Source organism: Vidua macroura, chromosome Z, assembly GCF_024509145.1.
Source record: "Vidua macroura isolate BioBank_ID:100142 chromosome Z, ASM2450914v1, whole genome shotgun sequence".
NCBI classification, from domain to species: domain Eukaryota; kingdom Metazoa; phylum Chordata; class Aves; order Passeriformes; family Viduidae; genus Vidua; species Vidua macroura.
In genome coordinates this window covers 46,976,717-46,993,387 of record NC_071611.1, presented here as the reverse complement: position 1 = coordinate 46,993,387, position 16,671 = coordinate 46,976,717, and the positions used below count along the sequence as shown (strand labels likewise).

Sequence of the window (16,671 nt, the reverse complement as noted above, 5' to 3'; positions counted from 1 at the left end):
TCTTTTACTCCTATTTTAATGAATGCATTTTCAGCATTTCCACTCTTGGAAATTAGCTATGAGTGTTGTTACAGAGGGGAACTTCTATTTCTACAAAGAAAATGTAAACTGGAAGGAAAGTGAAGGCTCTTGCCTTTTTGAAATCCTCTCCTTTCTACATGGCAGCACTGTCTAGTCTCAAAAATTCTTGCCACACCTGCATCCTCAACCGCACCACAGGGTGTCTTTCTCCAGCACTTTTAAGTCTGAAACTTTTGACACATCTTCAAGACCTACAAGAATTTCTCACAGGCCTCCTAATAACCTTATTGATTGACTGATCTTATGGCAGATAGAGTAAATAAGGAAATAAATAAGAATTAAGAAGGTTGGAGCTTCCCACAAGCAAGGGATACTTGAGAGCCAGTGAATCCTAGTCAGAGAATAGGTGGAGGGAAGATTTCCTCCATACTGCTTTAAATACACAGGACACAGATGAAAGTCTTTATACACCAGAGAAATACTGCCTTAGTAGTGATTTTTTCAGGAGCTGGTTTGAACTGCTCTACCAATGACCAGGGTAGGAAAGAACAAACCAAATTATCACTGTGATCACAAGCTAATAATGGAGTATATGGCTGCAATTTCAACACTGTTTTTACTTTCAGAAATAGAAGCTGGGTAGAGTATGTTATTTTGGTATCTAGCAAGAGAATAAGGAAGATTTGAAGTGTTCTGACAAATCCCTTTTATTTCCATTAGAAAATACTGACTGCAAAGATGAAAATATTACCAGAAAACGCTGTCTTAAGGGGCTGTCACCAGCATCAGAATATGTAAGAGCCAGATGCTTAGAGCTTGGAGTGGCCTACTAGACCAGAACAAACACTGTATGTCCTGTTTCAGCTAGTTTTTAGTAATAGGACTGCAACCACCTGACAGCACAAAGGGTTTATAGGCATTGTTTGACTCAGCACAAAATGAGATGCAGATGCTCAACAGTAATTTTTCTGACAACACAAGAGAATGACTGCCTCTATCCAGCATGCAGGCACTATAGAAAGAGCTTACTAACAATTAAATTAAAACTGCCTGAAAGAAGTGAAAAGTGGCATGTATTGCTTATATGAGATGAGCATGAAAAATTGAACTAATGTAAGAGGAGATGTTTAGATTTTTTGCTTGTTTCTGTGTTAAGTTTCAGCTGTTATATTGCCATTTCTAATCTGACAAAAAAACAAAGCTCAAAAATTAAGTCATATACACCCAGAACAACTCAGTCACAGTTGTACTGACAATCATCACAAGGTGACTCAAGAAAACCCATTGTGATGTATTGCTTCAGACACTGTATCTGTAACTTCCTTTTATTGAGGTGTAGCACATTACAATTCTCATAGGTTCAAGCTGCAAACATACTTTGAACAGACACTGCAAAATGGCAGTCTTGCATTTGTGCCAATTCCTGTTCTTCAGGTAAAGTTCGGAGAAAGATGGACACCTCCCCTCCTGCACTCACTTGTCTGTTGCTCTAGGGGTTTAGCCAAGGACAGAAGATGACATGCAGTTCTGTCAATTCAGCATAGCTTCAGAACCAAACATCATCTCTTTTTGTCTTCAATACTGAGTCCACCAAACAATAGCTTGTATTAACTCAGGTATTGCCCTTTTGCAAGTTCACTGCCTTTCAGCAATCTTACCCTCCTACAAAAAAATTGAAACTTAACCCAGACACAGGAGTATAAAAAATTTATAGTTAGCTTTGAGTTGCACCATTAAAACCTAAAATTTGTTTTCAGCACATTTATAACAGCTGTATTTGAGCTGCCTTACCAAACGCCAAGGTGAATACTCATAATACTTGAAAATAATACATGAAATGTCCACCAATTAATTGCTCAAAAACATCTTTGTTAAATTCTGGCAAAAGAGTATTTTGATCTTGTCTTAGGTTGCAAATGCAAGATGTGGCTGGGGGGGTGTATTCTATTGCCATCTTTTAGAGGTGGGGCAGTTATCGTCTGTTAATTGGGCAGTTTTCTTTATCTCTCCCACAACCAACCCTCCCTCTGGGAAGACATCTACTGTTAATGGCCCTTGAGTGTCACTGCATGACTGATAAAATGACATCACCCCATTGTGAGATGCTTCGCCCAGGGGGAGGAGCCAAGCATTGCTACCTGGATATAGTCTGAAACCTAGAACACCACAGGCAGCCTTTTCCCACTGGATTCCCAGAGAAAGACCAGACCCTACACAACCACTGGACCTTCAGAGGAAAACTACACCCTTCTACAGGATCACTGCTTCAACAGAACTACACCTGACACTCCAGGAGGACTGCAGCCACCATTCAATTGGACTGCTACCAGCAATTGCCGACCAGCAAGGTGTCAGGCTGTATTCTGACTCTGTCAGAGACTTTTGTATCACTGCTTTTTTAATTTTTATTTTTCCTAATAAAGAACTGTTATTCCTACTCTCATATCTTTGCCTGAGAGCCCCTTAATTTCAAAATTATAATAATTCAGAGGGAGGGGTTTACATTTTCCATTTCAAGAGAGGCTCCTGCCTTCCTTACCAGACACCTATCTTTTCAAACCAAGACTGATCTACAGCAATCCACAATCCAACAAAAGCAAAAGCTTGTAACAACAGATATATAAAATGTATTTTCAGGGCTTTTTTTTGAACAAGTAATGAAACCAAGATGAATCATCCCATTATCATAAAAAGCAGTTTTATCACTTTCATATTTACAAATACACGTTATTATAATAACAGCTGGAAAAAGCCATAGTTCTTGAGACAAGAACAAAAAATAGATACAGATAATTCAAGTATATATTAAAAGTAATAAAATAAAAACATTAACATTTGCTCCTACTTCACTGTTCATCCCTCTGTAATCATCTTCTTGTTCAGAGATGCATCAGTTAAAGTGATGGCTGAATAAACTAATTAGATTCATGCAAGAATGACAAAGATACAGCAATTTTTAAAAAGGTATGAGATCATACAGATACAGGAGCAGGGTGCTTATGAATACAGCCAGGACAGCAGTGCAGAGAATCATGAACAAACAGATCGCATTCCACACAAAATGCGTTCTGACACACTTTGCATATGTACACCTGTGTGGGAAGGACAGAAAGACAAATCAAATTAGCAAAAATTATCATCATAGCACTACAGTAGGGCAACAGTTACATCATCAAGGTAATGTAAACAGACTACACTGCTAGCATCACAGAAACTCAATTGAATTAAAGCTTCTGACAGCAAGTGTATTCACAGGCTTGAGCTCAGGTCACTATAAATGCTTCCAAATGGCTGAGAGTGGAAGCTTTTTTTTATGCAGCTCCCTAGGAAATTTCTTCCCACACTTCTACAGACTTTGCAGTCTAGAAAGTGTGACTGTTTAACACATAGCTCTATTTAACCATGACCTTAACTTTCACAAGTATTTTTCTGGTCTTTAGAATATAATGCTAAAGGATCATCTCTATTCCTCACACCCCTCAATGCAAATTACAATGCTATTCAACATACTTACATTTTGATCTTTCATCTCTCCCTGGCAGCCTTGACAATACCTAAAAGCAAAATTTTATACTTTAACTGAAAAAAAATAGTCAAGACTGTGTAAATCAATGTTAAAAAAATCCATCTCATACATAGTAACAATTTCTGGCAATTATTTCAGCTATTCAGCTGAACTCACAGACCATGGAAACGACAAGTATTCCTTAATGCTAGAGGTGCCTCACACCACCCAAACACCCAGGATCTCCAGCAGCAAAGAAGCTGTTGCCAGCTATTCTTACTTTTGTGACAAAAAAAATTATAGGATCCACAAGTACACTCATTATCACAAGTAAGATTTGCATACCGTTCCCCTTTGTATTCTTCCAGTGGAACTTCCTGAAAGGCATCTAAAGGAAACAAGTGGTGGTAAGACCGAGCCAGGTGAGGTGCAGACACTAAAGTAAGACCTGCAATTAAAGAGACACCAAAATTGTTACAAGGAAATATTTACTGAAAAGCTTTTCTGTATGAAATAAAGTAAAAAGGAAAAATAATATTTTTGATTACTTAATGGTTGAGAGCTTAAGAATTTTAAAAAGTAAAAACTTGTTCCATTAGCCAAACCTGTAATCCTGTCCAGTTTTAAATCCAAATGCAAAGAACAAGCAAATTGCTCAAATTTCTACTGAAAAGGTTTAACTCAGCCTTTAGAAATACATTTACAACATACAGTGGTGAAATTAGGAAGCTCCTTTTAGCAATGATGGTTCTGCTGTATCACACCACCAATTAAAATGATGCCCTGTTACAAAGCTCTACTACAGCTTGCTAGTAGTTACTGCCAAAACCATGCCACGGCAACATTCCAGCTAACACAGGTCTGCTGTTTTTAAACCAGTTAATTTTTGGCACACTATCACGTGGCTATGTTTCGGATCTATGCTGGAAACAGGGTTGATTATGCAAGAATGTTTTCTTTACTGCTGACCAGTGTTTACACACAATCAAGGCCTTTTCTGTTTCTTACTCCACCAGTGAGTAGGCTCGGGGGTGCACAAGGCATTGGGAGGGATTGCAGTCAACAGTGCACCAAGAGAACAAAGGGATATCCAATACCATGTGCCACCACGCTCAGCCTATAAAGCTGAGTGGAGAAGGTGGAAAGGGGAGAATGTTCAGGATGATGGCATTTACTTTCTCAAGTAACTGTCATATTACCCATGACAGAGTCCTGCTTTCCTGGAGATTCTGCTGATTGGAAGTGGTGAATGAATTACTTTGCTTGTCTTGTGTACACAGCTTTTGCTGTAGGTTTTCAATTGCCTTTAATGTCACCTATGAGTTTTCTCACTTTTACTCTTCTGATTCTCTCCCCTGTAGCAGTCAGAGGCCCTGCAAGGCCTCCACGGCCGTCACTAGCCTAAGATAAGAAATGCAGAATCATGATGAGTGGAACAGAGCTACCCCTCTTCCGCACATCAGACCCCTGTTATCTCTCTGTAAGGCTATAGGTCATAGTCTCCTCGACCTCAGCCATAGGACAAATCCTGATCCCACAATAGCCTATATAAACCCATACCATTGCCCAGTTCAGACGGAAGAGCTGTCACTGGAACCCTTTGCAGAAGCTGCCAATAAAGACATCTCCACAGAACTCCACACAGCCTTCACCTCTCTCCTTCCCTGCGTCTGCTGAGGCACTTTGCGAGCACAGAGCTGAAATCACTAGAGCTGGAATCACTCACAAGTGCTCGCTAAAGTAGCCAGCGGCTGGGAGCTAGCCCAAGGGCCCAGGCAGGCTGCGCCTCATCAGCACAGTGCTATCCAGGACACCTATGGCAGCTGCTGCCCCGGGGGCCAGACGGACCCCTGGGGAACACCAAGCCGTAATACTCCCCCATCTCACCAGTGTGTGGGTGTCTGGGGCTGAGTCACCAGCTGGGGTTAGACCATGACAACAGGTAAGGCATGGGCTGGCACAAACATCTCACTCACTCACTCACTCACTCACTCACTCACTCACTCACATGTAGTGTAAATGTCCAAACTGTTGCTCTGCTGATCACTGCAGCTGTGGAGAATCCACTGCAGATACACAGGACTTCTCCAGTTACACTATCCCATTGGTGGAATGAAACTCATGCTGGTAGGAAAAACTTGAAATTAAACTACGATAAAGTGACCCAAAACCATAATTTTTTCATCCTCTTGCCAAATACATGCATCCTAGTAATACCTATTGTGTTTTAGTCATGTGCCTGTGGAAGCTAGGAGAACAGCACCCCCTCACAATATTAATATTATAAACCACACTAATCCTCTCTCCCACCTTCACTAAGGGCAATGGAGGGAGGCGTCATTGGTTGTACTGTCCATTAATATTCACAAGACCAAGGGGCTCCTGTTTACAACTCTACAGCCGGCCCTTCAGTTAAACTTGGAAATCTTTCATCCATATACTCATGGAGGGAAGAGTACTTCTGTCCTCCTGCTCCAAAGCACTCCATTTTTATGGCCTTGCACTGAGGATTCTGAAACATGGGTTTGTTTAGTTAAATGAGGATTCTTGAGAAGTCACCATTCCCATGTGCATCATCCCTCTTCCCCACTTTGCCTTAGGTATATTCTTTATACAAATATAAATATGATGTATCATACTCCAATAGGAATATGATACAGCTTTACTGTTACAGGTATAGTCCTGAGAGACACTTTTACAAAGTTGACATCCCAGGTCACCAAAATGCAGGACTCTTTAAGCAGGTTTTTAATTAGTAAAGAGCTGGCTTTTAATTAGTAAGTATAGCTGAATTTTTCCACCCCTTAACTCTCTTACCATGAACTCCTGATTCATCTACTCACCTCTTCTTGCTACTTACCACAGATTTTGCATTCCACAGGAAGCTCACAGTATTTGGCTCTGCACTGAGGACAAAAATATCCACCCAGTGTAAGACCTGGGTCACTGTTATTTTCCAATTGCCTACAGTAGAAAGAAACAATTCAGTACTTAAGAAACAACACCATGCTACTGGGTAAGTACAAATAATGTAGTTTTCACATCAAGTAATTAAAAAAGTTTCACTAGATTGCATGTAACAGTTTAATATGTAAGTGTCAGAAAACAATTTATATGAATAGATATCAGTGACCACATTTTCCCACAGGAACCAAAGACAAAATATTTCCATATAAAGGAGCCATATTTTATTTAAAAATAAAGATATGAACAACAACTGCATGCTTGTTTCTTTTTAGACACAAAAATATTCTATATTGCCTCTAAAATGCATGTACTAATTATTCTTTCAAATAGCACACGGTGTTAGACACTGTTTCATTCTGAAATTCAGACTCCCCTATCACCCTGGAAAATAATGATTCTTTTCACTGAGAAGTGCACTGGTGCAGTCATCAAATGAGGACTCTATTCCAAACTTCCCTTTAAAGTCATGTTAAGAAATACATTAAAAATATTTTATTCAGCTAATACCCTTCCATCCCCATAATTATCTTTTATAATGATAGTAGTAACTAAATCAAGAGCTGCAAGTAATTACTTTAACACCTTGTAGCACCTATGTGCCCCAATCACTGTAACAGAACTAAGTACCTTAAAAAAGGTACTTACTTTACTACCTTAAAAAAACTTAAATGCAAATTTAAAAACACATATTTAACAGAGGATACTGTTAATACCGGAGCTACCAATGGAAATAAAATGTCTACTGAGAAGTCACAAGACATGGCTTACTCTTCTTTTTTCCAAATTATTCTGCAATACTTTCACTGTTGAGCAGATTTTCTAAATATGACTAATTAACATTGAATTCTTATCAGCTTGTTGAATTCTAATCAATGCTACTTACGCCATGCTAAAGGAGGGTTTTGCATCTTGATCAGATAGAGAAGCAATAGTATGCTGAGGAAATCCTGAAGAGAAAAACATCCCAAAATTACAGTTTTAAACATGCAATAATGTGTCAATTTCTTAATTCAATGAAGAAGTTCAAAGATTATTCTAGACATTCAGGCCTATCTCCTTCCCATTTGTTATTACAGCAGAACTAATACACTCTTGCTAGTATCAAATTCTTCCCAAAGGTCTCTAACACCCACACCTCCCTGACTTTACTTCTCCCCAACTGAAAAAATGTCTTTGCCATAGACTTTGTGTTAACTGAAGTGGACTGGAACCCCATTTTTGAAGAACAGTTAAAAAGTAAAATATGTGAAATGGTAGGAAAGCAGAATGAGCAGCATACAAATGTTCACTTAAACAATAGTTTCTAATTAAGGGGGAAATATTTTTATATGCATCCATCCAGCCTATATTCACCTTCTAAGTGCAGTATATGACAGATGAGACTACAGGACTTTTTGGAGACTATTATCTTTCTTTCTTTCTTTCTTTCTATCATTCATTTTTTACAGATCATGACAGGTGAGAAGTTGGTTTTTCCAACTGCAGCTCAGGCTTTACACCTACGAGAAGTAAACCTTTTCATTATCTATATCTAGACATAAAAATACATACATTCTTATCTATGGAAAGGGTGGATGAAAGTGAGAACTTAGTGTTCTACTTTGAAGCATTAGAGTTCCTATTCTGGTTTAACTCCAAGCTTAAATTTATTGAGAAACAGATCAAGAAAAGAAATGGTAATCTACTTCTTGAAAGAATACTCAAGAAGCTGCTAATAAACATGTACTACCTATGGTTATTAAATCAATTAATAGTTTTAAGAGTTGCCTTCTGCAGGCAAAAAAGCAGAGGGAGAAAAAATAGTTTTTCACCCTTCATTTCTATGTATTAAATTTATAACAATTACTGTGTCATCAATATTGTTCCACTTTGTTGTTTCCAAATTCTGCTCAGTAATTTGTCATACTTAATAAGCTTTATTTAAAAGCTGACTACTCAGAAGGAATAACATAAATAAAACAGATACTTATCTAGCAAAATAAAAGTTAAAAAAAGTTGCACAATGTCTTTATTATGCATCTCATTATTTGTATTGCCTTAACACAGAAGAGGCAAATAAAGAAAAAGACAAAAATCTCATGTTAGGAGTTTGACAAAACCATATCCTACCCATTCGAATAAGGGAGCACTCCGAAGTTGAACTAGCAGGTGGAGGACTAACATGGTGCATCAGCAGCTCCTTATAATGACTTTCATCCAAAATAACGTGGTATGTTCCTGTCACAGACAAAGAAATGCCTTTCTGTCAGGTTATGAACAAAAACAAAAACAAACACAAACAAACAAACACACACACACAAAAAAAACCAACAAAAAACCCACAAACAAAAAAACACCAAAACACACAAACAAAACCCCCCCCCAAAAAACCCCCAAAGAAAACCAAACAAAAAAACCAAACCAACAAAAAACCCACAAAAAAACCAAAACCAAAAACCAAAAAAACCCAACCAAACAAACATATACATATGACAGAAAACAACTTAAGTAGAAAACACAATTTATCCAAACTTGCTCCTAAAAGGCAGCCCTGTTAATGCTACAGTAAATGACAGGTTTTAAAAGTAGTAATAACAGAATGTTAAATTAGGTATGAAGGCACAGAGCTTTTTCTCCAACATTACACTGTAGTAATGATACTATAAGAGTTACCACTATAGCAATGGATATTAACATGTTTCACTGATGAAGTTCCACATCACATAGCTTTATACATGGAACAAAAGGTTTGAAAATATATGTATTTCTTTTCTCTAGAGCTGCAGCTACCAGCTGGTAGTAATTTCACTTACTACTGTACATTTTGTAGATTTGGGCAACTCTTTAAATTTTCTGCCAGCACAATGGAAAATATTTATCCGTAAAAATGTCAAAATGCAGTAATAAATATAAAACAAATTACTTACTTAATTTTTATTTTGAACCTGTGTTAGTAATATAATTACTGAACTTCAGATACATACCACCAGTTTCTTGGGCAAGTACTGTACAAACACGAACTTCAGCACTTAGGCCGATGACAGATACTCTGATCTTTACTGCTTTTAAACACTTAAAATAGAGAAAAAAGCATACTCAATTCATGTGCAGAACAAGAAATAGTAAAAAGGTTCAAAGTCTTAAACAAAAATTAATTGGTGAGGACACTGCTACTGCCTGTTTTTCCTCCAGTAGCTTGGATGTTCAATGCAGTAGTCAAACTTCAGTTCTGTACCTTAATTAGATCATAGATGTTGGCTGGATCACATGTCGTCAGACTGCTGAGGACTACCAAAATCTCTCTGCTTGTATGTCCTGGCATGTGCCTAAGGAAAGCATATAGTTAATTTACTTATGCACACTAAGCTATTTTTATGGTAACATCTCCAAGGACCTTAATTTGCTGAAGTCAGAAGGTGACATGATATGAAATTCTCTACAAACTGTGGTAAGATCCTTGTCTGAGCACCAGATTTTCACCTTCTGAAAGCCAAACCTTTCCAATATCTAAAATACCATATTTAATTGTGTAGTTGTAACCTGATTATCTCCTGTAATGAATCCTTTGTACCTCAGCCATACTCACAGGTAAAATTTCATCTTCAAACTAGTACACTGTAGTAAGGCTTCCCGACTTCTTAAAAAGCTCTAATCAGTTTTTTAAGTGTAAATCCATTACTTTTAATTACTTCTAGTTATTAGTTGAAAACTCTCTTCCTGCTAGTAATTAAATAGCTTTTCATGACACTAGTTATCCGCTTTGTTCAGTCAGTGTTTTAGCTGTAATTCTTTACTCAGTCTTCCACAAACTGGGATACATCTCAGTATCTCACATTGCTAAAAAGTATTCTGAATCTATCCTACCTGAAAATTGATCTTTCTAAAGTATGCCAAAACTTTCACAAGATTATTGTAACAGAATGCTTTTTCTTTTCCTGTTCTCTTACATTATTAACCCTATGTCCTCTCTCATAGCACAGTCCTTCAGTAAAAAAGAATGGCAGTGTCTTTCATCACAGTATCTACATACCATCATCAATTTGGTTTTCAAATTTCATTTCTATGAGAAAAACACCCCTAAATACAAGCATCTAGCGGTAGAAAATAAACTTCTGCACTACTAGAATATTTAACTTAATTATTTGTATTTTAAGAGGAGATAAATTCACCTTTTAAAGACTCAAGTCAGCATGATGCAAGATGCTATTTAGAAAAAATTCTGTCTCTGCCTCTCAAAAGTCACAATCACAAAGAAAACAAAAAACCTCCATGTATATACTAACTTTAAAGTCTGCATGGCCAAATTTAGGGAATTATATAGAGAAGGCTCTCCACTGCAGTTCATATCCACTGCTTTCTTCAGAGCAGTTACATGCTTTTTTGAGTTTCCTGTAAGTGAAAAAAATGCAATCAATTTAACTGATACAACAAGTTAAAGAACAGAAATATTTGAAGTATTTATGTAATGAAGTGTACTTGTACAATGACAGGGACTGGTTTCAAAGTGGAATGGATCTGTATTTTTCCTTAGAAATTAGTATCTTGATCAGAATTCAGAAAAGAGTAAAACAAACTTTTACTGTATAGGCACTCAGATGCTATAAAGTTTAGAAGCCAAAAAGAATAAATTCATTGTTGGGTATCATTAAGCACTCAACATGAGGGTGAGATGTCCCATAAGCAGAAAAAGAGTTTTGTTTCCTCTGTTATCCTCAAAGCATGGTTCAAAGATTGACTGATCCTCAATTTCCTCAATGAGACCTGCCGAAGCCACAGAGACTGGTGTAACAGCAGGCAGGAACCAAACAAACCTCGACTTCTTAACATCAGATCAGATCTCACAAAATCCACAGATGTCGTAATATACAAAATTAACAAACTGAGTAGAAAATAAACTATAGAGGAATCAGAACACATCTGAGTTGTATTCTTCTCGAGAAAGAGACTTGACTGGAGATCAAGTAGAGACTTGATCACAAACAAGCACACAATGACAATTCTGGATCAAAGCAGATCAAAACGTAGATTATGGTTTCAGACAACGTGCAATAATCTATCTTTTAAATTAAAACTAATTATGATAATTTAATTTTCAGCAGTGTATCAGGCAGAATTTAGAACACCAATGAAAAGGATAAAAACATCTGCAATTTAAGAAAGAATACTACTTCCCTACCTGAGAGTTCTGTCATTTTTTCTGCTCTTTTACTCTTAGTTACAATTAAGCCAATCTGAAAAAGGGGGGAAAAAAGACCAAACTTTTTCTTAGAAAGTTTTACAATGAGTTTATTTAGAATTTTACTATATTTTTTTACGTCTTTATGGACCAGAATTATTTAACCATACAAGTCTATACAAGTTTTACTTCAAGTGTAACAATAGCAGCACAACATGACACATCAGATTATAAACACTCCTGTATTTTAATTACTACTGCCAAAAGGTACGAAAAGAAATCTTCTAAAATTCTAAATGTCTGGCAGAAACAGGCAGAAACAAGAATTTCAGTAGACTGATGAATAAAGCATCTGAAGGTACACATAAATTGAAAACAGTTTACTTGGTAGTGTTATAACCGAAACTACCTTTTAAAATATTTTCTGTTATTTGTTTCTTGCATGGTTGTACATACCTGACTAATAGGATTCTGGTCAAAGTACTCTTCAACAAAATATTCCAGTAACTATAAAAAAAAGTTAAGGCAGTTAAAAACTAATTATATTTTTATTACAGATACATTAAGTAGATGCAAAACATCTAGTATCACTAAAAAGCAAAACAAAGTAGTTGGGTAACACAAAAAGGGGGAATGAACCTTTCCTTTCCATTATTCTTTCACCCTATCCCTCCCCCCAAGTAATCAATTAAATGAGAATTCAGAAACTACACCCCCTTATTTTATTCATATCCTACATTGAAGTTCTAGATTCCTGCTGGTTCAAATGGAGGTTTTCAATACACCAAAAAGCACTACTCTGCACAAAACCATCAAAATCCAGGATTTCATGCTCAAGTATTGTTGGAGAAGACCATTCAGAACACGAAGTGCACAGTTCAAGTTCACCACAATCTGAAACAGCAATCCAGTTCAAATAGCATCCTTTCAAATAAGAATTCATAAAAAAACCCAACTGTAAGAAAAAAATACAAACTAATTCTAGATATGTAATGAGAACATGTAATCCCCTTATTTTGGGCAACACTTAATTTCCACATAGTTTCCAGATATGTCTTCCCATAATATGCCGTACAAAGTGTTTTCACTCTACAGAAGTACATGTGCAAGGCAAACTAATGCCCCACAGATTTTACTATTCAAAAAACAGGTAAGTTTTTTACTATTCAAAAAACAGGACAGACAGAAACAAGGAGACAAATGTAGGGATGAGAGATGAGAAGCTATGCAGATACAGGAAACTGCAATTCTTTGAAATGCAAAATGCAACCAGTTTCTAGAGAAATGGTGGCTCAGTAAGGAAAAAATTTGAGTGCAGGAATACCTTCAGAGTGCAAGTAAGTCTGTTCGGTTTTAAGTCTTGGTCCTCCATTGTTCTTGATCCATCAATAACCACGTAAAGGTGACGCATCTGCATTTCCACCATATGTGAAAATCACTCACAGAATATGCATTGAAATGAATTAATTATTCCATTTACTTTAAAAAGCCACTACTTCCTCCCTCTAACAGGGAAGATTCACTAGATTGAGAGGTGCAATTAACAGCAACTGAAAAGTAACACATTCTTCCACTTTTTTCTTAAAATGAAAAAAAACCAGTCTTGAAAAATGCACACTGTTCTCCTCTCATGACTCTCATAATAAGTTACAAAACATGCATAGTTTGAATATTTATGTCTTCATCTGAAGAACTCAAGTGTTGTACAAAGCAATGTGGTTATTTACAACGCATTTCCATCATGTCCACTTTTCACAAGAAGAGAAATGGACAGTGTGAGCACGTGTGGTCTGACTTCTTCTGCCAAACACACCCTGTGTGTCAAACCTCCAAACCTGAATAGCCATGCTTCACTTACACTGCTAACAAACAAAGAATGCTTTAAAAAAAAAAAAAAAGTAACAGCTGAAACCACAAGGTTTGGTAAGAAGTATGCTAGGCCAGCAGAAGTGTATTTCAGATCTGGCATACCACCTCTAGCCAAATAGTTTTGGACTAAGAACAGAAGAGGGTTAAGGTATTAACATACCATTCCAAGCCGAACTTGTCCATGGTGTTCACAGAGTCTAACAAAACACAGAACAATTTAAGTCAAATTCAAATGAGTGAATGGCTCCTAAAACAAAAGTCCAAATAAACCCAGTATTAGACTTCTGGCTAAAATGTAGAAGCAATAAACAGCAGACACTTACTCATGCTGAAAAACCCCACAGCTCAACTGCAGATTTCACAACTCTCAGAAAATAAAGAAGAACTATTTCTTACTACCAGGTTTAATGAAGCTTTAAAATTTTATCCAAATTTGACAAATCAAGTTCTAATATAACTTGAAATAATGCAAAACTTAGGATTTTTTTCTAGCTGTTTTTCTGAAATCTGAAACAGAAGTCTGTAGCCATGATACCAGAAACTAGATTCTGTTGTGACAGGACAAGGAACAATGTTTTTAATCAAAAGAGGGTTGATCTAGGTTGGAGACAAACATATTTTTACCACGAGGGTAGTGAGGCACTGGAGCAGGTTGCCCTGAGAAGCTGTGGATGCCCCATCCCTGGGAGAGGTCAAGACCAGTTTGGATGGGGCTCTGACCAATCTGGTCCAATGAAAGGTGTCTCCATTCATGGCAGGCTGAAGTGAGATGATCTTTAAGGTCCCTTCCAACATAAACTATCCTGCGATTCTCTGATATGTATACTAAAAAAAAAATTGATGGAAGATTCCTCTAAGTTGTGCAGATTGCAGCTGCAGTGCTCTGCAGTGTTTCATCAGATCAAGACCTGTAGCTTGCATATACATGGGATACAGAGGTGGTATACATTCAGTGTTTAAAGATAAAAATTAATATTTCACAGGTTTTTTTTGCATGCACCTGCCCCTCTGAAGGAGAAAGGCTATAAAAACATCCTGCAGGCATGCCTTATGCTTAATTCATCCCACAGGACCCAGTTTCAGGATGATCAAGCCCTTATAACTGACAAGTCAGTGCTATTAGCACGCTCGTGGCCACACCACGTACCTTTTCCTCTTTGCCTTGAAGAGAATGTCCTCGATGGTTGCCTTCAACGACCCGGATTCGTCTTCCTTAAGAATCTCCCTACGCAGAACAGACTGTTACAATGAGCAGAAAGGAGGTTTTTCCTCCTTTGCCAGAAAGGAGAGAAAGGTGAGGGGGGAAGAACATACCATGTTCTTTCGTAGCCTCCTTCCCAGCGCTTGGTCCGCTCGGGTTCGTCATCCATCTCCGCGGGGGCTGAGGGGAGACCAGGGGAGATGCGGGGCGCTGAGGGAATATCAGGGGAGCCCAGGGGAAAAGAGAGGGTTCAGGGGTGACGAGGGGGACTGCAGGAAGAAGATGGGGGTGAGAGGGGTCTGAGAGGAGCCGAGGGACACTGAGGGGGGTGAGAAGGGCCGAAAGAGACTAAGGACAACCGAGGAAGGCTGAGTAGAGCCGCAGGACCCGGAGCGCGCACCCCCGCCAGCAGCCAGGCCCTGCAGTCCCCGACACGTTGGCGCCCGCCCTCTTCCGCCTCGGTGCTCCGCCAAACCGTCCCGGCCGCCGCCCGGGCCGCGGAGCGACCGTTCCAGGAAGGTTCCGTTGTGTTTTCCACAGCACTATCAAAATCCTCCAAGTGCGGTGATGGAGAAGACGAGAGCCTAGGGAAGACGCCTCATGGAGACATCGATGGAGAGGACGAGGGCCTAAGGAAGACGCCTCACGGAGACATCGCTCGTGCGGGCGCAGAGCCCCTCGCTCGTGTGTGCGGGCACAGCCGCCAGGCTCATGGCACTGCCTGGGTCTCGGTGGCACTTCTGCAATTAACCGAAGAAATTTCAGTAATTAATGGAAGAACGCAGGATCCTGGGAAAAGCACTGGATTTTAACACATGATTGTGCTCATACGCCGGTTAATGAAGGCAGCCATCTATCACCCCGCCAGCAAAAGCAAGAAAATTCAGGTATTTTGATGTTAAGTAATCATGTTTTCCATCTACCTAAAATATTTGAGTATTCATGTCACGTCATTTTACATTTCATAAGCACCACAGTGAGGATTAGCTCAGAACTAGCTGAGCTAATTGCTGATTGCTCTGCAGAACGATTAAAACTTTACTGGATACAGTGGAAATATGCCAAGACTGGGCTTCACCTCTTGAATTACAGGAAAGTTACTGAACATCCGTTTCCAAGGAGTCTCACTCAGCATCCAAATAAGGCAATACATGAGGAAGAAAGCATGTAAACAGTAGTAACAATTCTTGAAACAAATGGGGCAAAACTAACCACTTCTGTACCCTTCAGCTTATTGCATTTGTCAGGAGCAGTGTATAATTATAATGGAAAGAGAGGAGAAATTTATTAGCTTTCAATTAAACCATTCCTGGGAAAAAGCTATTATTTTTTTGAAGGAAAGCAATCTGAAGATGGGAAAAGAATTCTTTGAAAAGTCAGGATTTGCTTCTTGGAACTGAAAGAGTTGTTTGAACAACTCCCATTAGAACATACACTATTTTTTCTTTAGAAGGAAAAACTCCAATCTATAAAACACTGAAATTAAATGTCTTATAAGCTAGCACTTTAATAAAGTGAGTGAGAAATGAGACTTCTTTCAGAACAGGAGTATTTTTTATTCTCAAGACCAAGAATTTCAGTGCTGGACTGGAACACAGGATATACAGTAATTTTGTAAAACTTAATTGTACGAGTGCTTGAAATCCCACCATGATTTTGAAATTAATAAATAACATACTGGATACCTTCTTTTACAATTTCAAAGCAATTAGGTTCTTAACTGTCATGAGCATGTGTAGTCACTATGCTGGCATGAAAGCTGGTCAGGCTATTGTGCAAGACAAAATTTTGGGTATGTTTGTTAGTCACTACTTTATGTGGCCTGAAAAAATGTACAGTTTAGTAAAAAGTATGCCAATCTTACCACAGCTGTTTTGATCTAGGATACCCAACTGCTTACAAAGACAAGAAGAAACACAAATACAGTTTAGAAACTATGGTATTTGTAGAAAC

The 16,671-nt window shown here is 38.2% G+C and overlaps 1 protein-coding gene and 1 long non-coding RNA gene across 2 annotated transcripts; one reads left to right on the top strand and one right to left on the bottom strand.

Annotated features, from left to right (window-relative positions):
* Window positions 1-1,330: 1,330 nt before the first annotated feature.
* GTF2H2 (general transcription factor IIH subunit 2) lies at window positions 1,331-15,260 on the bottom strand. Its single transcript, XM_054002776.1, has 15 exons — window positions 14,832-15,260; window positions 14,665-14,742; window positions 13,678-13,714; window positions 12,973-13,059; window positions 12,105-12,155; window positions 11,649-11,703; window positions 10,756-10,861; window positions 9,708-9,798; window positions 9,457-9,544; window positions 8,603-8,710; window positions 7,377-7,440; window positions 6,387-6,490; window positions 3,872-3,974; window positions 3,536-3,575; window positions 1,331-3,113 (listed from the first exon to the last, which is right to left on the bottom strand). The coding sequence occupies exons 1-15, from the start codon at window positions 14,885-14,887 to the stop codon at window positions 2,994-2,996; spliced, it is 1,188 nt and encodes a 395-aa protein (XP_053858751.1). The 5' UTR covers window positions 14,888-15,260; the 3' UTR covers window positions 1,331-2,993.
* On the top strand, window positions 14,760-16,249 carry LOC128821585 (uncharacterized). Its single transcript, XR_008441155.1, has 2 exons — window positions 14,760-14,811; window positions 15,259-16,249. It is a non-coding gene; the product is annotated as an uncharacterized LOC128821585 (long non-coding RNA).
* Window positions 16,250-16,671: the final 422 nt, after the last annotated feature.